This window comes from Salvelinus namaycush, chromosome 18 (genome assembly GCF_016432855.1).
Source record: "Salvelinus namaycush isolate Seneca chromosome 18, SaNama_1.0, whole genome shotgun sequence".
NCBI classification, from domain to species: Eukaryota; Metazoa; Chordata; class Actinopteri; order Salmoniformes; family Salmonidae; genus Salvelinus; species Salvelinus namaycush.
Window position 1 is genome coordinate 7,912,254 of NC_052324.1, and position 21,787 is coordinate 7,934,040.

The 21,787-nt window shown below is 42.5% G+C and overlaps 1 protein-coding gene across 1 annotated transcript in view; it reads right to left on the reverse strand.

Annotated features, from left to right (window-relative positions):
* Positions 1-21,787, reverse strand: part of LOC120063523 (EGF-like repeat and discoidin I-like domain-containing protein 3) — a 249,839-nt gene that overhangs the window by 80,616 nt on the left and 147,436 nt on the right. Inside the window, exon 6 of the mRNA XM_039013893.1 lies at positions 18,231-18,412. Within this exon, the coding sequence (XP_038869821.1) occupies positions 18,231-18,412 (182 nt within the window). The remainder of the gene's footprint in view (positions 1-18,230; positions 18,413-21,787) is intronic.

Below are 21,787 nucleotides of genomic sequence, written 5' to 3' on the forward strand. Positions count from 1 at the left end.
TAGCTAAATTGATATGAATGATTTATAAAGCCAGGCAGATTTAACAGTTAGGCTGTTGATTATAGACCTAATTAAATTGGGGTTTCCTCTCTCCTCAATATTCTTAAACAATTAAGGCAACACTATTTTCTTGTATCCTAACTCCACTGCTGCTTCCGCCGCATTGTTCTCAACACCAATGCTGGGTAACTTTGCTATTATGCACATAGCAGCATGGTCTAGGAAAAGGCGGCAATTCAACAGCACACTGATGTTTCAGATCCACAGACAGCAACTGCTATCAACGTGGAGGAAAATGCATTTGTTATTAAATAATATAATTTGTATTAGTGTTGCACCATTGTTCTTATGTAATATAACCATATAGGCTACACTTTCAGTAGCACATGTCTTAGAGCGATGGACTGTGCCATCCCCATGGCGTCCAGAATGGATTAGTCCACTCAGACAGGTGCGAATCAGACAGGGGTGTTGCACACCATTATTTATTTTTTACTACGTGCTCGACTAAAGAAATATTGGTTGACCGTCAGACTATCAACCAAATAATCGACCAGTCGACTAAATGGGATCAGCCCTAGTGGATCTTGATGTGTGCTTGGGTTTTTTGTCTTGCAATGGGATCAGCCCTAGTGGATTTTGATGTGTGCTTGGGTTTTTTGTCTTGCAATGGGATCAGCCCTAGTGGATTTTGATGTGTGCTTGGGTTTTTTGACTTGCTGGAAGATTCACTTGCAGCCAAGTTTTAGCCTCATGGCGGAGGCAACCAGGTTTTGGGCTAAAATGTCCTGGTAGGTAGTCTAGTGTCAGGTTTGTAATTTGTTTCATTAGTGCATTGTTGATTTAGTTCCAACATGTTTTGCATGTCAGCAATCACATTTTCTTTATTTTGAAAGTTATATATCTTGTAAATGTGATTGCTGACATGCAAAACATTTTGGAACTATATCAACAATGCACCAATACAACAAATACCAAAATATACTTTGAGTTTTCCTTTAAGAGCGTTGACCCAGTGACCGAAAGGTTGCTGGTTCGAATCCTCAATCCAACAAGGTGAGCAATCTGTCGATGTGCCCTTGAGCAAGGCATAATATACGAGTATTTGCTCAATTATTTAAATGTAACTTGTCATTGTACTTGATAATGTTCATGATGCCGTTGACCTTAAACCAGTGGAAGCAAAATGGCCCCATAACATCAAAGACGTACCACCATCTATTACAGTAGGTATGAGGTACTTTTCTGTCCAAAGAGCTCTATTTTCATGTCATCTGACCATAGCATCAGTTACAATCCAAGTGTCAATGCCTTTTAGCAAACTCCAGGCAATGCTTGTTGAGGTCAACGGCATCATGAACAGACAGACACAGACACTCACTCTCACACACACACACACACACACACACACACACACACTAAAGGCTTTCTGTTTTCTTAACACACCCTACACTCACAGAGCGATGAGTCTCAGATCAATCTCAGAGTACTCTTATGCATTTACATTGCGTCAAAATGATATTAGTGTACATTTGTACATTTGGCAACTGCTACTTCCTCACGGCTGATACAACACCTAACACCCTGGGTGAAATGAGGGGAAAACCCAAATGATCTCTGTCCCACATGGATGAGAGACATCATACTGTGAAAACCCGAAAAGGCACCTCTTCATGATAATAATGAAAAAGCAACACTTTTTTGGGCATAACTTAAATTCTGCACTGGAGCATGAGAAAGCATCATGACCACGTACTTCTTTACTTGCAGACTACAGTAACTCCAATATCAAGTCTTCTTGACAACGTCTTTTACGCCACATCCTCAATGCAACCAAAGCCACAATTAACCCCCACTTATTCTCCATTTCTTGTTTATCTCATATTCTGGAGAACAACAGTAGCATATCCTCTCTCTAATTAGGCTACAGTAACTAAAAGGCCAGCACTCAGGTAATATAAAACTTTTCTGTCCTTGCATTTAAGGCACTGTAAATTGTAGTTATATCATATATTAAGAAAGAATCAGTTAAATTAGACTTCACATTCTGTCACGATCGTCGAATTGTGGAAGAGAGGAGGACCAAGGCGCAGTGTGATAACAATACATCTTCTTTTATTGAAAACGAAACGAAGAACACTATACAAACTATACAAAACAATAAAAAGACGAACGTGAAGCTATAGAACAAATAGTGCTGACACTAAACACTATACATAGACAATCACCCACGAACTACCTAATGAATATGGCTGCCTAAATATGGTTCCCAATCAGAGACAACGATAAACACCTGCCTCTAATTGAGAACCAATCTAGGCAACCATAGACTTACCTAAACACCTATAATGAACACAACCCCATAAATCTACAAAAAAACCCTAGACAGTACAAACACCCTAGACGAGACAAAAACACACAAACCACCCTCGTCACACCCTGACCTAACCAAAATAATAAAGAGAACAAAGATAACTAAGGCCAGGGCATGACAGTACCCCCCCCCCCCCCAAAGGTCGGACTCCGGCCGCAAAAACCTAATCTAAAGGGGAGGGTCCGGGTGGGCCTCATTCATGGCGGCGGGACGTAGACCCCACTCTACCATAGTCATTGCCCGCTTTGGTGGCGCCTCTAGAGCGAGGACCCTTACAGCGAGTCCCGGACTGAAGACCATCCTAGAGGGCGCCACTGGACGGAGGGGCGGCTCCGGACTGAGGGGCTCTGGCGGCTCCTGACTGACGGGCGGCTCTGGCGGCTCCTGACTGGCGGGCGGCTCTGGCGGCTCCTGACTGGCGGGCGGCTCTGGCGGCTCCTGACTGGCGGGCGGCTCTGGCGGCTCCTGACTGACGGACGGCTCTGGCGGCTCAGGACAGACGGGCGGCTTTGACGGCTCAGGACAGACGGGCGGCTCTGACGGCTCAGGACAGACGGGCGGCTCTGACGGCTCAGGACAGACGGGCGGCTCTGACGGCTCAGGACAGACGGACAGCTCAGACGGCGCTGGGCAGATGGGCAGCGCAGGCGGTGCTGGGCAGACGGGCAGCGCAGGCGGCGCTGGGCAGACGGCAGACTCTGGCCTGCTGAGGCGCACAGTAGGCCTAGTGCGTGGTGCCGGAACTGGTGGTACCGGGCGAAGGACACGCACCTCAAGGCTAGTGCGGGGAGCAGCAACAGGGCGTACAGGGCTCTGGAGACGCACAGGAGGCTTGGTGCGTGGTTCCGGAACTGGTGGTACCGGGCTGGAGACACGCACCACAGGGCGAGTGCGTGGAGGAGGAACAGGGCTCTGGAGACGCACTGGAAGCCTGGTGCGTGGTGTTGGCACTGGTGGTACTGGGCTGGGGCGAGGAGGTGGCACCGGATAGACCGGACCGTGAAGGCGTACTGGAGCTCTTGAGCACCGAGCCTGCCCAACCTTACCTGGTTGAATGCTCCCCGTAGCCAGGCCAGTGCGGGGAGGTGGAATAACTCGCACTGGGCTGTGCTGGCGAACCGGGGACACCATGCGTAAGGCTGGTGCCATGTACACCGGCCCGAGGAGACGCACTGGAGACCAGATGCGTTGAGCCGGCTTCATGGCACCTGGCTCGATGCCCACTCTAGCCCGGCCGATATGAGGAGCTGGGATGTACCGCACCGGGCTATGTACATGTACAGAAAACACTGTGCTCTCTTCCGCATAACACGGTGTCTGCCCGTACTCTCGCTCTCCACGGTAAGCACGGGGAGTTGGCACAGGTTTCCTACCTGACTTTGCCACACTCCCCGAGAGCCACCCCCCAAGAAGTTTTTGGGGCTGCCTCTCTGGCTTCCAGCCGCGCTTCCGTGCTGCCTCCTCATACCACCGCCTCTCGGCTTTAGCTGCCTCTTCACGAGGGCGACGATATTCTCCAGGTTGTGCCCAGGGTCCTCCGCCGTCCAGAATTTCCTCCCAAGTCCATGAGTCCTGCGATCGCTGCTGCTGCCTTTTACCACGCTGCTTGGTCCTTTGTTGGTGGGTGATTCTGTCACGATCGTCGTATTGTGGAAGAGAGGAGGACCAAGGCGCAGCGTGATAACAATACATCTTCTTTTATTGAAGACGAAAACGAAACGAAGAACACTATACAAACTATACAAAACAATAAAAAGACGAACGTGAAGCTATAGAACAAATAGTGCTGACACTAAACACTATACATAGACAATCACCCACGAACTACTTAATGAATATGGCTGCCTAAATATGGTTCCCAATCAGAGACAACAATAAACACCTGCCTCTAATTGAGAACCAATCTAGGCAACCATAGACTTACCTAAACACCTATAATGAACACAACCCCATACATCTACAAAAAAACCCTAGACAGTACAAACACCCTAGACGAGACAAAAACACACAAACCACCCTCGTCACACCCTGACCTAACCAACATAATAAAGAGAACAAAGATAACCTCTACCGCTTCTCTCTCCCGGATCCGGGATCCTCCTCATCAAAAAAGCTGACTAGCATAGCCTAGCCTAACGCGACAGGGATATCATATAATACACTGCTCAAAAAAATAAAGGGAACACTTAAACAACACAATGTAACTCCAAGTCAATCACACTTCTGTGAAATCAAACTGTCCACTTAGGAAGCAACACTGATTGACAATAAATTGCACATGCTGTTGTGCAAATGGAATAGACAAAAGGTGGAAATTATAGGCAATTAGCAAGACACCCCCAATAAAGGAGTGATTCTGCAGGTGGTGACCACAGACCACTTCTCAGTTCCTATGCTTCCTGGCTGATGTTTTGGTCACTTTTGAATGCTGGCGGTGCTCTCACTCTAGTGGTAGCATGAGACGGAGTCTACAACCCACACAAGTGGCTCAGGTAGTGCAGCTCATCCAGGATGGCACATCAATGCGAGCTGTGGCAAGAAGGTTTGCTGTGTCTGTCAGCGTAGTGTCCAGAGCATGGAGGCGCTACCAGGAGACAGGCCAGTACATCAGGAGACGTGGAGGAGGCCGTAGGAGGGCAACAACCCAGCAACAGGACCGCTACCTCCGCCTTTGTGCAAGGAGTAGCACTGCCAGAGCCCTGCAAAATGACCTCCAGCAGGCCACAAGGGCTGTAAGCACAACCCCCACCTGTGGACGTCGGGCCCTCATACCACCCTCATGGAGTCTGTTTCTGACCGTTTGAGCAGACACATGCACATTTGTGGCCTAGCAAAAGACTCAACCGCATATTTTCACAATTTTTCTACCGCATAGGTAGCTATCACAAAACCGACCAAATAGAGATATAATTAGTCACTAACCAAGAAACAACTTAATCAGATGACAGTCTTATAACATGTTATACAATAAATGTATGTTTTGATCGAAAATGTGCATATTTGAGGTATAAATCATAGTTTTACATTGCAGCTACCATCAAAAATATCACCAAAGCAGCCAGAATAATTACAGAGAGCAACGTGAAATACCTAAATACTCATCATAAAACATTTATGAAAAATACATGGTGTACAGCAAATGTAAGATAAACATCTTGTGAATCCAGCCAATATTTCCGATTTTTTAAGTCTTTTACAGCGAAAACACAATATAGCATTATATTAGCTTACCACAATAGCCAAACACACAACCGCATTTATTCACCGCATAGATAGCATTCGCAAAAACCAGCAAAAGATATAAAATGAATCACTAACCTTGACCAACTTCATCAGATGACAGTCTTATAACATCAGGTTATACAATAAACTTATGTTTTGTTCGAAAATGTGCATATTTAGAGCTGCAAACCGTGGTTATACATTGTGAATATGTAGCATCGATTCACCAAATTGTCCGGAGATATTTTGGACACTCACCTAATCTGACCAAAGAACTCATTATAAACTTTACTAAAAAATACATGTTGGACAGCAAATGAAAGATACACTAGTTCTTAATGCAACCGCCGTGTTAGATTTTTAAAAATAACTTTACCATAACAAACAGCTTACGTTATAGCGAGACAGCGCCCGCAAAAAGGGCGAATAATAGGACTCAACCTTTTCCACAGAAATACGAAATAACATCATAAATTGTTCTTACTTTTGCTGAGCTTCCATCAGAATCTTGTACAAGGAGTCCTTTGTCCAGAATGAATCGTTGTTTGGTTTTAGAATGTCCTTCTCTCCTGTCGAATTCGCTCCACAAGGCTAGCCAATGTTGATGACGTTCCCAATTTCTCTCGATGCAGAGAACGGAAAACTCCAAAAGTCCCAATAAACGTTGAATAAACTGATGAAACTCGGTTGAAAAAACCTACTTTATGATGTTTTTCTAATATCTATCAAATAAAAACAGAGCCGGAGATATTAGCCGTGTATACCGAACGATTATCATAAGACAACATGGAGGCACTTCCCGCGCCTAGGTAGAGAAAGGAAATTCTGGTCACGTCATTCCAAGAGCTCTTGTTCGACCTCAGATCAAGCTAGACACCCCATTCCACCTTCCACTGCCTGTTGACATCTAGTGGAAGGCATATGCAGTGCATGCATATCCATAAATATTAGGCAATTTAATAGGCAGGCCCTGGAACAGAGCATCGTTTTCAGATTTTTCACTTCCTGTCTGGAAGTTTGCTGCAAAATGAGTTATGTTTTACTCACAGATATAATTCAAACAGTTTTAGAAACTTGAGTGTTTTCTTTCCAATAGTAATAATAATATGCATATTGTACGATCTAGAATAGAGTACGAGGCCGTTTAAATTGGGCACGATTTTTTCCCAAAGTGAAAACAGCGCCCCCTATTCACAAGAAGATAACGAAGGCCAGGGCGTGACACATTCAATAGTTGAATGTAAACCCTGTAAGAATCTTGGATCTAGCTGAAAGGTTGTTAAATAAAGATCTCAGAAATGTAGTGTAACTACTCAACATTTTGTGTCTCCTTATGTCTCCTAAACAGTTTTCATGGGTTTTCATGCAAAATGTCATGCTTCTAACCAAAATAGTCAACTTACCTTGATACTTAAAACCTATATCGATACTTTCATTAACGTGGTTCTTCAATAATTATGCATAATACTTTTTTGGGATGTGTATTTGGGGGTGGTTTCCTGGACAGAGTTTAATTTATGTCAGGATATGGCTAATTCTACTTAAATTTATCCAGTTTATCCAGTCCACTTTCTGAGATGTTACTGACCTTTAGATTAACTAGTACTAGACTAGGGAGTACCAGACTAAGGTAAATAAGGACTAACCAGTTAATCTTTGTGAAGCTTAATTAGATTAACATTGTGCATTTGGTGTTGACCTGAGGATCCTCTTAAAACTTCTTGCCACTAGGGGGGTAACATTTCGACATAGCACAAATTCGTATCCAAATTAAACTGCCTCGTACTCAATTCTTGCTCGTACAATATGCATATTATTATTACTATTGGATAGAAAACACTCTCTAGTTTCTAAAACCGTTTGAATTATGTCTGTGGGTGAAACAGAACTCTTTCTGCAGCGAAATCCATGACAGGAACTGCGAAGGTCTGAAAACGAAGCTCTGTTCTCAGTTCAGTTTAAAGCTCTGTATGTATCCTATGGGTCGACATGAACTGCACCCGCCTTCCCCTGGATGTCAGTAACCAATGAGAAGTGGAATGGAGTGTCTACGTAGTTCTCAGAGTTTATAAAAGGCCAAGGAACGAGGGGAGCTCTCTTTTCGACGTTCGTCTTTACGCAAAGCAGGGCCTCAGGATGGCATTTTGAAACGCTCAGTTATCGACCTTAGATATATCCGTCTGTAATTTAATTCGATATGGGTGTTAGAAACATCATAACGAAATTATTTTAAACCGAGTTATATCAGTTTATGCGAGTATATTGCTATTTTCGGAATTTCCTTAGTATTGAGTTTTGAGGATTTGGGCATGTTGAAGCCACATAGCTATTGGTAGCTGCTAATTCCGAAGTTGAAGACGACGTTTTACAACCAAGCAACGATTCTTTTGGACAAAGGACCACTTGGCCAAGATTCTGATGGAAGCTCGTCCAAAAGTAAGAGCTATTTATGATGTTATTCCGTATTTATGTGGAAATATGTAAACGGATTTGTTCGCCATTATTGCGGCACTAGTCTGGCTGTAACGCACACTGTATGTCTAGTAACGTTAATTTTAAAAATCTAACTCAGCGGTTGCATTAATAACTAATGCATCTTTCATTTGATGTCCAACCTGTATTTTTTAGTCAAGTTTACGATTATTTATTGATTAGATTAGGTGCCTTTCCAAGATGGCGCCGGCCAGAATGCATGACCTGTTGCCACTGATCACATTGTATAACCACGATTTGTGCTGCTAAATATGCACATTTTCGAACAAAACCTATATGGATTGTGTAATATGATGTTACAGGACTGTCATCTGAAGAATTCTGAGAAGGTTAGTGAAAAATTAATTTATTTTGGTGGTGAATACGTTATCGCTATGTTTGGCTGGAATCAATGCTGTTGTCTGGTTTGCTATTGTGGTAAGCTAATATAACGATATATTGTGTTTTCGCTGTAAAACACTTAGAAAATCTGAAATATTGTCTTGATTCACAAGATCTGTGTCTTTCAATTGCTGTACGCTGTGTATTTTTAAGAAATGTTTTATGATGAGTAATTAGCTAATACACGATGGTCTCTGTAGTTATTCTAGTCATTTTAGTGAGAGTTGTGATGGGGGCTGCAATTGTAAACTATGATTTATACCTGAAATATGCACATTTTTCTAACAAAACCTATACTATACAATAAATATGTTATCAGACTGTCATCTGATGAGGTTGTTTCTTGGTTAGTGGCTATTTATATCTTTATTTGGTCGAATTTGTGATAGCTACTGATGCAGTAAGAAAATGGTGGAGTATGGGAGTGGTGTCTTTTGCTAACGTGGTTAGCTAATAGATTTACATATTTTGTCTTCCCTGTAAAACATTTTAAAAATCAGAAATGATGGCTTTATTCACAAGATGTGTATCTTTCATTTGGTGTCTTGGACTTGTGATTTCATGAACATTTTATTATATGATATCCCTGTGGCTTTAGGCTAGGCTATGCTAGTCAGCTTTTGTGATGGGGGGGATCCCGGATCCGGGTTTGGGAGGTGTTAGAGGTTTTAAGGATCGTCGTTCCGTCAACAGGACAGTTGTAAATCATGCAGCTCGTTATGTCAAGATCACAGATTTTAGAGTAACAATACATTTCAGTACATAGTCTTATATTGGCTGAAAACTTAAATTCTTGTTAATATAGCTGCACTGCACCAATTTACAGTAGCCATTACTGCGAAAAAATGGCATGCTATTGTTTGAGGAGAGCTCCAACAACAAAACATTTTTTTTAGATTTGATAAATTCACCTCTGAAGGTGACATGTGTATTTACATAATAAAAAATAAAAAAACTTTATTTAACCAGGTAGGCCAGTTGAGAACAAGTTCTCATTTACAACTGCGACCTGTCCAAGATAAAGCAAAGCAGTGCGACACAAACAGCAACACAGAGTTACACATGGAATAAACAAATGTATAGTCAATAATACAATAGAAAAGTCTATATACAGTGTGTGCAAATGAGGTAAGATTAGGGAGGTAAGGCAATAAATAGGCCATAGTGGCAAAATAATTACAATTTAGCAATTAAACACTGGAGTGATAGATGTGCAGAAGATGAATGTGCAGGTAAAGATACTGGGGGGAAAAGGAGCAAAACAAATATCTAACAATATGGGGATGAGGTAGTTGGGTGGGCTAATTACAGATGGGCTATGTACAGGTGCAATGATCTGTAATGATATGTCTTTCCAGCTTCAGTAATTTTTGTAATTCGTTCCAGTCATTGGCAGCAGAGAACTGCAAGGAAAGGCGGCCAAAGGAGGAATTGGCTTTGGGGGTGACCAGTGAAATATACCTGCTGGAGCGCGTGCTACGGGCGGGTGCTGTTATGGTGACCAGTGAGCTGAGATAACGCAGAGCTTTACCTAGCAAAGACTTATAGATGACTTGGAGCCAGTGGGTTTGGTGACAAATATGAAGCGAGGGCCAGCCAACGAGACAATACAGGTCGCAGCGGTGGGTAGTATATGGGGCTTTAGAGTAGAGTGTTGGAGGCTATTTTGTAAATTACATCGCCGAAGTCAAGGATTGGTAGAATAGTCCGTTTTACGAGGGTATGTTTGGCAGCATGAGTGAAGGATGCTTTGTTGCGAAATAGGAAGCCGATTCTAGATTTAATTTGGGATTGGAGAAATCTGAAATCTTGCTTTGATTTATCATCCAAAGGGTCCCAGAGATAACATGAAGTGTTTTTTTGTTACATAAAATCATTTTTCATATCTTAAAAACGTCCATATAGCATGCACAATCGATTTTGTATTTCCACTCGTTTAATATGCAAAGAAAGGAATCTGTGAAAATCTCACCCTAAATGTTGTTTCAACGAGTCAAATCACGTTCGTATCTATTCCTCAGAGATCCTAGAAGGTAACAAGACTTCACTATTTCATTAGGAGTGTAGTATATCCTATAGGACACCATATTTGGTCAGAGAGCAACGCCTTCATGGCCTGCCGATGACGCGGGCGGCCATCACTTGAACGACTGTATCTTTGTCAAATAAGCACCAATCGGGGTCAAACAAAACTAGCTAGGTCGCCAATGAGCTGGGCTTTATGGGAGTATATGTAATCCATGTATATGTTGTAAAATGTAGCTTCTAACCTTGTACGACAGCATGCCTTTTCATTTTGGACAAAAATTATAAGGATATTCAGAGTTATGAAAACTGGTTGTTTTGCAAATGTTGAACTTATAATATGGCTACTAATACTTGGAAAGCTAAATCATAATCCAAGTATACAGATTTCACGATGGAATATGAATGTGAATGTCTCCTTCACGATTTGCCCAAATGTGCCTTGGGAATTCACACTAAAAGTCTTAAAAGTTTTTTTAAAGATTTGGGTATGTCATTTAGGCGAAAATTGAAAAAAGGGAGGCTATCCCTAAGAAGGGACACTAATAAATAAGCATTGTGTCGAATTGGAGTAAGTCACCTTAACCAAACGATGGACAGAGGTAAAACATTTTTTTTTCAAAGAATTTCAATGACTTTGAAACAAAACATCTTAATGTGAACCCAATTACTGAGAACAAACAGGATTATTCATCAACAGAAAACAAGAAAAAAAATGTCTGGACTACAATTTGTAATGAATTCAAATCAAATGAAAAAGTAAACAAAAAGGTAAGATACTGTAGCCCACTTTTACAAATCATTACAAATCAGAGTCACTTTGAAATGTTAGTTTTCTTGTGCAACACAACACAGAGGAGCCTAAATGTATTTGTGTGTCAGAAATTTAACACAAACCATATCAAACATAATTATTAATATACTTTCTATATTGTCTTCCTTTGGGAAACCATGAAATGTAACTTAAAGAAGACATGCTGTTGCTGGTAGGTAGCATTTCAAGACTGGTGGCAGATGAGTTGGGGGACTCGTTGACATTGATAATTTATAGACAGCAACTCCTGGAAGGTATCCCTGAAGATGACCATTTGGAGAGTTCAAGTGGGGGACCGTTCCAATCCTCATTTGGTAGGACACATTCACTCAACATGTGCCATCCCAGGACTGCAGGGAATATGTAATGTTGTCAGTCATCTCTTGCACACCCATAAAAAAAATGTAATGAACTCACCTCTTGAAGAAATAATGTTCTCTAATGCAGCAATGTAATCATTATTGTAGAGGCATATGATCACCATAGCATGGCGGGGATAAGACAGGCTGAAGGTCAGCCTGCTACATGTGCAGCAGCCAGGAGGGTAGATTGTGTCACTAACCCGGGCCAGAGGACAAAGACAAAGAGGCTGAGCATGCATGAGAAACTGGCCATGGAATTTAACGAGCTCAAACTAATATATTTAAAAGAAGAGCATGATATGAAGATGCACATCTTTTATGTTGAGTTGGTTACGAAAGAGGAGGAGAGAAACATGAAGCAGCACCAGTACCGATGTCGGGGTACATCTGGGTCACCTGGGTCATTCTCATCTTCAATGCGATGATCTGGGCAGCCATGGTGTTTGAGGTAATTGTGAAGCACTGACGTTTCAATTATGACAATGCAGCATCTTCTTGGTTGAAAGCGCAATGTTTTTCTGAGACACTGGAATCGACTCTTCCATACACCAAACATGCGCTCCACTACACATCTGGTGTGGATATGAGCTTGGTTGTACCATCATTGCTCAGGTCCTATTGCATGAAGATAGGGGTTGAACAAGACGTTTGTCTGTGCATGACTCATGAGTTGCACATTTCCAACGTGCAACAATGTTGTACATTTATTGAGATCCAGTTTTTACAATCCCTGTACTCCTCAGCATCTGCTGTAGAGGGACACTTGATGGGAATATGACATACATCTATACAGCCAATGACTCCAGGGAAGTTCCCATATTCATAGAACTCTATCTGGTAGTTGGCTTGGGCAGCAGCATCAGGGAACTTGCTGTAATTGTCTTTCAGTTCATATATACCATTATATACCATACCATTGACTGTGTGGACTATTCTGCATAGAGTCGGTTCACTTATATCACACACATCACCTGTTTCATGACGGAAGGCTCCAGATACCAAAAACCTCAAGGTGATCAGTAGTAGGGAGAAGGGCTGGGCCTTATAAACTCAGCAAAACAAGAAACATCCTCTCACTGTCAACTGCGTTTATTTTCAGCAAACTTAACATGTGTAAATATTTCTATGAACATAACAAGATTCAACAACTGAGACATAAACTGAACAAGTTCCACAGACATGTGACTAACAGAAATGGAATAATGTGTCCCTGAACAAAGGGGGGTCAAAATCAAAAGTAACAGTAAGGATCTGCAGTAAGTACTGTAGTGCATCTCCTCCTCATGGACTGCACCAGATTTACCCGTTCTTGCTGTGATATGTTACCCCACTCTTCCTCCAAGGCACCTGCAAGTTCCCGAACATTTCTGCGGGGGAATGGCGCTAGCCCTCACTCTCCGATCCAACAGGTCCCAGACGTGCTGGTGGCATTGTCATGCTGGAGGGTCATGTCAGGATGAGTCTCCAGGAAGAGTACCACATGAGGGAGGAGGATGTCTTCCCTGTAACGCACAGCGTTGAGATTGCCTGCAATGACAACAAGCTCAGTCCGATGATGCTGTGACAGACAATGACAGATCCTCCACCTCCAAATCGATCCGACTCCAGAGTACAGGCCTCGGTGTAACGCTCATTCCATTGACGATAAACGCAAATCTGACCATCACCCCTGGTAAAACAAAACCGCAGCTCGTCAGTGAAAAACACTTTTTGCCAGTCCTGTCTGGTCCAGCGACGGTGGGTTTGTGCCAATAGGTGACGTTGTTGCTGGTGATGTCTGGTGAGGACCTGCCTTACAACAGGCCTACAAGCCCTCAGTCCAGACTCTCTCAGCCTACTGCGGGCAGTCTGAGCACTGATGGAGGTGTAACTCGGGCAGTTATGGTTGCCATCCTGTGTCTGTCGTGCAGGTGTTGTTAACGTGGTCTGCCACTGCGAGGACGATCAGCTGTACATCCTGTAGCCCTGTCTTAGGCGTCTCACAGTAAGAACATTGCAAATCATTGCCCTGGCCACATCTGCAGTCCTCATGCCTCCTTGCAGCATGCCTAAGGCACGTTCACGCAGATGAGCAGGGACCCTGGGCATCTTTCTTTTGGTGTTTTTCAGAGTCAGTAGAAAGGCCTCTTTAGTGTCCTAAGTATTCATAACTGTGACGTTAATTGCCTACCATCTGTAAGCTGTTATTGTCTTAACGACCGTTCCACAGGTGCATGTTCATTAATTGTTTATGGTTCATTGAACAAGCATGGGAAACAGTGTTTAAACCCTTTACATGGAAGATCTGTGAAGTTATTTGGATTCACGAATTATCTTTGAAAGACAGGGTCATTTATTTTTTTGCAGGGTTTATATTTTCACACATTATCATCTGATCCACAAAGGAATTTTCTGAATGACAGTCAAGTGATGAACAGATGTTTTGATAGCAAATGCAATGCAACAACACCCCAAGTGCTGGGGGAAAAAAAGGGGTTCCCGAGAAATGTCCATTCGTGAAGACAATTGTACCTGGATCCACGTTGGATCTAATACCCCTAGAGAATTGAGGTTGATCACCTGTTGTCTGCTTGCTTTACAGCAGGGTCTCGTTAGATTTTACAGAGAAAGCATCAAGGTAATGCTTTCATATGTTTGTGTGCCTCGGATCGGATACCGTCTAGTGTGTGCAACTGTGTAAGATAGACTATTGCACAAAACTATTCCTATTAATTATTTTGGATATAATATTTAAAAAAAAGTCTAAGCCTAGGAGACTTATTTACAATATGATCTGGTACTGAAATGACATGACAAATAATTTATCTTCCATGTTACACCTGCAATTTGAAAGAATACAAGGGGTTTGAAGTAGTCTACTCGAACTACAATTTGGAGCTCAGAAATTCAAGTACTGGAATAGGTCTGCCTTGAAACTCAGAACATTTCCTCAATTTGGTGCTTGAAAAGTTTGTATAATTATTGTAGCCAATTCCCGACTCCCTTATAATAATATGAGATTACATTTTCTTTTCAGTTTTTGTGAGAGAGCGATGCTGAGATTCAAAAGGTGAGATTAATGGCTTTATTATGTGTGCCTGCGTCAGCAATATAGGCTACAGAAAAATCGGCATGCATGCATCCAATCTAAATCAGGCAGTGTCCACATTATTCTCACATATTTTAGAATGTAATAATAATTCAATATCAATGTAATGGCAAGGCCTACATTTTTTTTATTATTCTTAAAGTGGCCTACTTAAAAAAAAAAAACTTTTTGAAATCTTTTTTGGGAGAGGGTTCTATATTAGGTCCTACATGTACGATGATATATATTATACAATTGTATAATTTGATTAATTAACCCTTAGCGCTGACACTGAGTCATTCACACAGGTTGTAGTAATGCCGGCACACGCTCTTCAGAGTCAGAAAGTACCGGTTGCATACTGTGTTCCTGTCAGATTTAAGAACACGCTTTCATGCCAGGCTGATTAGTCCAGCTGACTTAGGAGACACCTCATGTTGAGAATGTGAACGCTGTTTCTAGGCAGTAGTTTAAATCTTAGTGTGAGGAAGTCAGCACTGAACTGTAAACATGACTGATCATATTACTTAATTTAATTGTTGTTGTTCACATTTGTTCACACTATACTGAGGTATGATAATCCCAGTGAAGGTTTCTGCTGCACCTACGTTAACTGTTGTACTTCAAGATACACTGAGAGCACAAAACATTAGGAACACCTTCCTAATATTGATTTGCACGCCCTTTTGCCCTCAGAACAGCCTCATTCGTCGGGGCATTGACTACAAGGTGTCGAGCGTTCCACAGGGATGCTTGCCCATGTTGACTCCAATGCCTCCCACAGTTGTGTCAAGTTGGCTGGATGTCCTTTGGGTGGTGGACCATTCTTGATACACACGGGAAACTGTTGAGTGTGAAAAACCCAGCAGAATTGCAGTTCTTGACAGAACTCAAACCGGTGAGCCTGGCACGTACTACCATACCCGTTCATACCCTTTCAAACACTGATGAAGTGGATTTAGTAAGTGACGTCAATAAGGGATCATAGCTTTCACCTGGATTCACCTAGTCAGTCTATGTCATGGAAGTGTATAGCCACACATACTGTAGGGTATATATACACTAATTCAGTATTATTAAAAGTATGACTGTCTGAATGATTGATTTGGTATTCAGTATTACAGGGCTGGGGGCAGATGCAGGGGGTATTGAGATCTATAGATCCACATGAGGAACAGACAGACACGCAGAGCAGGGGTGTTATACCTGAACAATGACAGGGCTGCCAGCTCTAACCCTCAAACTGATTTCAGATGAGAAAACAAGCACATACACACGCACTCACACACACACACACTTTCAGAACACACCACCCCCAAGCCTAAAACTCCATAGCGCTGAGAGAAGTCTACACCTCTCACCTACCACATCCCAATTACCAAGAAGTCCCTCTCCTGAAACCCAGAGCGCTCCCAGAATCCACATCATCATCCCACGTGGCGTCATTAAAGCCAACCAAACCGCCTCAGTGATTCATATCTGATTTTCCTTGGTTGCTTGGTTGCTTTTCTCTTGCTCTCTCTGGCTCTCTATCGGTTTCTCTCACCTTTCCCTTCCACATGTCTCTGTCTTCTCTCACTCTGCCTCTCTCCTCAGATGATGTTGTTGGATCATTCTTTCTCTGCACCCTCCCCTCCTCTTGCTCTTTGACACGTTCTCTCGCCCCCTCTTCCGCCTCTCTCTCTTCCGCCTGGCTCTGTTGCTGTGAGCAACCCCTGAATGTGTTTGTTGTTTAACCTGTTAGGAATGAACACAGTGTTGCCAGTTACAGCCTCTCACTGTACTCCGGGCCTAATTCGATTTCATCACACCATCTTCGGGTCCTCATTTATGTGCTCGTTGTCAGAGATACCCAGAAAGATTTACACTGGGTTCCAGAGCCAACGGCACAAGGTATCACAAAAACTGATTTGAAATAACCGGTGAAAAAATATATATAATACAGTTCTATTGTATAAGAGACAATGGGAGTTCCTATCACTAACTGCTTTCAATATCCCCACAGTGTAATGTACCCATTGTTGCTAATACAATTACAACTAATCAGACCCTTACACCATTAGAAAAAAGCTAAACTAAGTAAAACTCTGTGGTGCAGCATTAAGTCGTTGGCTTTAGAAGCCTACAATCAGTTGGAATACCAGGTTCGGAACCAAAAAGTGTTCTACCTGGATCCAAAAAGGGTTATCCAAAGAGTTCTCTTATGGGGACAGCCGAATAACCCTTTTAGGTTCTAGCAGGTTTTTTTTGAAGAGTGGAGATTTCCGAACTGGCCCCTCTGAGACAAACGTCGGAGAAGTGTGTATGCCCGAGTGAAGGGTATGTATTTGCATTTTACTAAAAAACTTCTGAGGTGTATCACATATGTGCTGTGATTCGCTCTAGCAACCCCACTGGTAATACATGGTGATGGGAAACGGAGGCTTTCTGAAGACGGTGCGCTCACTTAATTGTACTGAAAAACGTTTCATTACTCGGAGCTTCATTATTTGTTCACAATGCACGTACGGCACATCTGCTGGTCAGCCATAAATAGCAGCGTTTGATTATCAGAGAAGTTTTTTTTTTTCTCCTCTGTTTTAAGCAAAACTGTGGTGCAGCGGTAAGTTGTTGGCTTTAGTAGCCTATAATCAGCTTACACCATGTTTCCCTTTTTTGCATTCAAGTTGAGTATTTTTCAAAAACTGAAGCTATGGCATTATATAGGATGCTTAAGACATACTATACTAAATAAAACAAAATATTTGAACAACAGTGCAGAAAGTGTCATTTCACATCAAAAAATCTAAATGGTGTGCTTTCATAGCGAATCGACCACATACCATCACGTCTCTGAATGTTCCATAGTTCCCTACTCTACCTGCTAAGCTACCGGTCAGGTGAAACGTTTTGAACAACATCCTAACTATATTTGTAATGTACGGTGTGCAGTAGAGGTCAGTGTTTGAAAGCAGCTTGGAATTGAAGAAAGCACCAGCACCACGGCAAAATCTGTGGGATCTTGCATTTTGTAACGCACGGTTTGAAAAAGCACGTGATCAAACGAAGCTTCGGACGTCATTAATGACATACTTCTGTAAAGCGATACACGCATCTGCACACTGCTTTGAAGTTAGCTGCGCAGCGATTTCGACGCATACCTCGGAGCTCTAGTAATACACACAGGAGCAGAACCAACAGCTTTTTTTGTCCAGTGCTCACAGTTTAATTAGCCAGTTAACCCAATCAGTCAACTGAAACACTAATTAACTGTAAAGGACCTCAATTAGAACCAAAGTCCCTTCAACTCTCCAAACAGATACATTTCAGACGGTGAGGGATGATTCACAACTTCCTAAACTCCAGTTAATACTGCATTGACGCCAATATTCAGATGTACACACACACTTATCAGATCAACATTCTCTCTGGTGCGACGGTTTTTGTGGACATATTCATCTCTGTCTAGTAACCTGAGTGACTCGTGTCTCCCGGCCGGTGTCTGTGTCTTACCTGGATCCAGGGCCATCTGTCGTTCTCGGCAGCCGTCCAGGCGTTGACCAGGCCCTTCTTGTTGAGCCGGGCAAAGTAGGGGTACCATTTCTGCAGGCCGAACAGAGCACGGTGGGTGGACGAGGCTGTTATCTGCTGGTTGGAGATGATGCCCCCCTCCATGCCCAGTGGTCCAGAGCATTCTGAGAGGACAGACATATGTATGAGGTTAGATTACGGATGAAATATGTATGCAACCATACTTTTCACACATATCTGTCCAGTGAGTTACAGACATACAAGTTGCATATAGTAATAAGACAAATATGTATAGCTGTGTACCAAAGAGGCAGCATTCTTTCTTCATCAGACTAATCTCATCATCCACAGTCCCGTTCTCTACAACACTGCTGCTTTTCATTGTTCCTTCCTCTGTCCATGATTTTCTGTTGTAGTCCATCTCTGTCTCAGAGATGAACAAGATGTATTCCTTGGTTGGGCTCCCCTCCGTTACATCAGGCAGAGTCTCAGTCATTGACACTGTGTCTTTCCCTCCGCTAACTGAAATCGTATCTATATTGCTGCTCTCTCTCACGGAAATCCTGTCCTTGATGTCGTTAAGAGACAGGTCACTTTGACTCGTGTTCGTCAAACTTTTCTCGCTGCTCCGGTTCATAGCCAAGACATCCTCAATGTTTCCACTATGCCACAGCCCTCTCTCATCGTAGCCCTTGATTACAGGGCCATCCACATGCACAGGAGCCATGGGTCTTTTCTCCAAGTCCTCCACCAAAAAGAGGGCCCTCAAACTGGCTCCAAAGGAGCTCCGACTATTCTGTCTGGACAACATAATCAACACAGTCAAACAGACTGCAACATAGTTTTTACCTTCAAGGCTGCAGAGCTAAAGTGGAGAGGCATGACACAAATACAGGTCTAATGAAATCATCCAAAGTGTTAAAATCCTTTTCAGAGCACTCAGCTTTTTTCCAGGCCTTCTTTCTTCCTACTTAGGAACTGCTAAGCAGCATCTCCAGTTACAATAGCAGCATTTTACCAGCCACATATTGTGGATTTGAAACTCTGCCAATGCCTTCAAAGATAAAATGCTTCTTGTGCTGAACTTGGAGTGCTTATTTTTGTTGTGCCCCCGCTATAATGTGCACCTTGTCAATGGTGTAATTTACCATAATCAAACAATTCCTAGAAAATCTCATTATAAAGAGAGATATGTCACATGCCCATCCCAGTGAGTAACTGTTTGCCAAGATATGCCAAATTCTGGCTGCTCTTCCATCAGTACTTTTAAGTGGAAGCATTAACAGCAATTGTTTTCGATAGCTGCACAACAGCCCTCAAATCGCAGGTGTTTAGCACCTACTATCCTAGATGAGACTTTGAACAATAGCTAGTCTGTGTTCAAAGACGTCTGGTTTGTTCTCAAATCACACGACAGTTTATTAGATTTCACCTACCTCACGCTGTGGTCAATTAGAGTGATATCTGATGGGAATGGAATGATTCGGAATGACCATGTAGCAATAATAACTGTCCGTTTTTTGATCTATTGGTGCTATCTGGAGAAAAGTAGCTGTGCTATAGATATGAGTCATCTTTAACTTCAGCTCTACAACTAATTATGGACACTTTATAAAGTCAAGTAGATAATGGGAGATTGACAATCTTCTGACTTATCATATTGAATAAAAACAAAATGTCATTCTCTTTGCAAAACAGACCAATTCAATATGCTGCGTCTCAACCATCCGTCCCTGTGTTTCAGGTTAAGAGGACCACTGTGAGGACTTGAAGAGGTCAAACGGGGCAGCTTCCTCTTCCGCAGCTTCCTCTGTACCCACCTTTGCACTAACTCGTTTGACTCATCACATACGCTGCTGCTACCACTTATTATCTATCCCGTTGCCTAGTAACTTTACCCCTACCCACGTGTACATATCTACCTCAATTACCTCATACCCCTGCACATCAACTCTGTATGGGTACCCCGTGTATATAACCAAGTTATTGTTGCTCATTGTGTATGTATTCCTCGCGATATTATCTTTCCATTCTTTTTCCCTTTTCCTCTCTGCAATGTTGGAAAGGGCCTGTAAGTAAGAATTTCACTGTTAGTCTTCACCTGTTGTTTACGAAGCATGTGACAAATGAAATTTGATTTTAATGCCATTAGAGTGTTTTGCTCAGTGGGGCATTGACAAGGCTGTTATGACACTGCTTTGCAAAGCATCTTTTAGGCCTCTGTAAACAACACCCTTGAGCGTTCCCAACTAACAGCCTCGCTGGGCAAAACACTGCTGAGTAGCTAACTATGGCACTCTCCTTAGGCGAAAAAAACAGCATGTCATTGAGCTAGGCTCAAGCATAAAGGTGTCTTGTGCTTTCAGACCTGCTTCGTATGCTTAGTTTGTAATGAGTACTTTCCATCAGGCACCCACTTCATATAATTGTATATAATTACAGACAAGTAATTCTTTAACTGACATAGCACTTCTGATTGAGGATGAATTTGTAAACCTGGGTAAGTTAAAAGCTAGCAACGACTAAACTATTGTTGCCCGAGTGGCTAATAACAAAGAAACATTGAGGAGTGATTTCATTTACAGTCCATTGTTATAATATTGTTTTAATTTGTACTAATTAGAAAGTATTCCAGCTTTTTCCATTCAACAGGTAACATATGACAATAAGGTTAACCTCCTTCTTAAGGATCGTTGGCTATGCCAGATACGATCCATTATTAGTGGCTAAAACAATGTTGTTGACTGATTTAGTTGTTCTATCCACCCTAGAAAAGCTTGGTGCGGTTATTTATTCCAAAGCGGTCTTCTCTCTTCAGATGTTCTGCTGCCAATAGTAGTATTCTCAGAACTTCTATTGCAGTTGGGAGATCATTTAAGACTGAGCTGGATCTTATATCAGAGCAATGTGAGTCTCTGATGTTTAAAAAGAACCATGCACATCAACAGCAAATACTGCCCGACTTAGTCTTCCAAAAATTATATTTATTGATTTATTTTTATTGAATTTTAAAACCACATTGCACCTGCAGTGAAGCCCCTCAACATTTACTTCCAGTCATTTAACAGACACTCCCATCCTGGGCGACCCACATGAGCAATCAGGGTCAAGCGCCCTGCTCAAAGGTACATCGACAGATCCCCACCCAACCAACTTGGGGACACGAACCAGCGACCTCTCGGCCACCGGTCCAACGTTCCCAACCGCCAGGCCAACGCCGGACCCAAACCATCCAACCCCCCGATTCTGTCATAGCATGCAGACAGTTTATGACACACAACAATATATCTTAGTTTAACACTTACGTGAGATAAGATGGGTATATAGTAAATTGGTCACAGTAAGTATGCCTAACTGATGTCTACTGACTTTGGTCAGCATGTTGACAAAACTGTCCACTTTTTAGAAGACTAGCCTTGGGCATTGCTTCCCCTAGACAATAGGATGTGTCACGAAACACTACCCCACAGCATTAGCCTGCAGCACCAGTCATCAAAGTCTGTGATGTGACCTTCACCTTTTGGGCAAACACTGTGAAC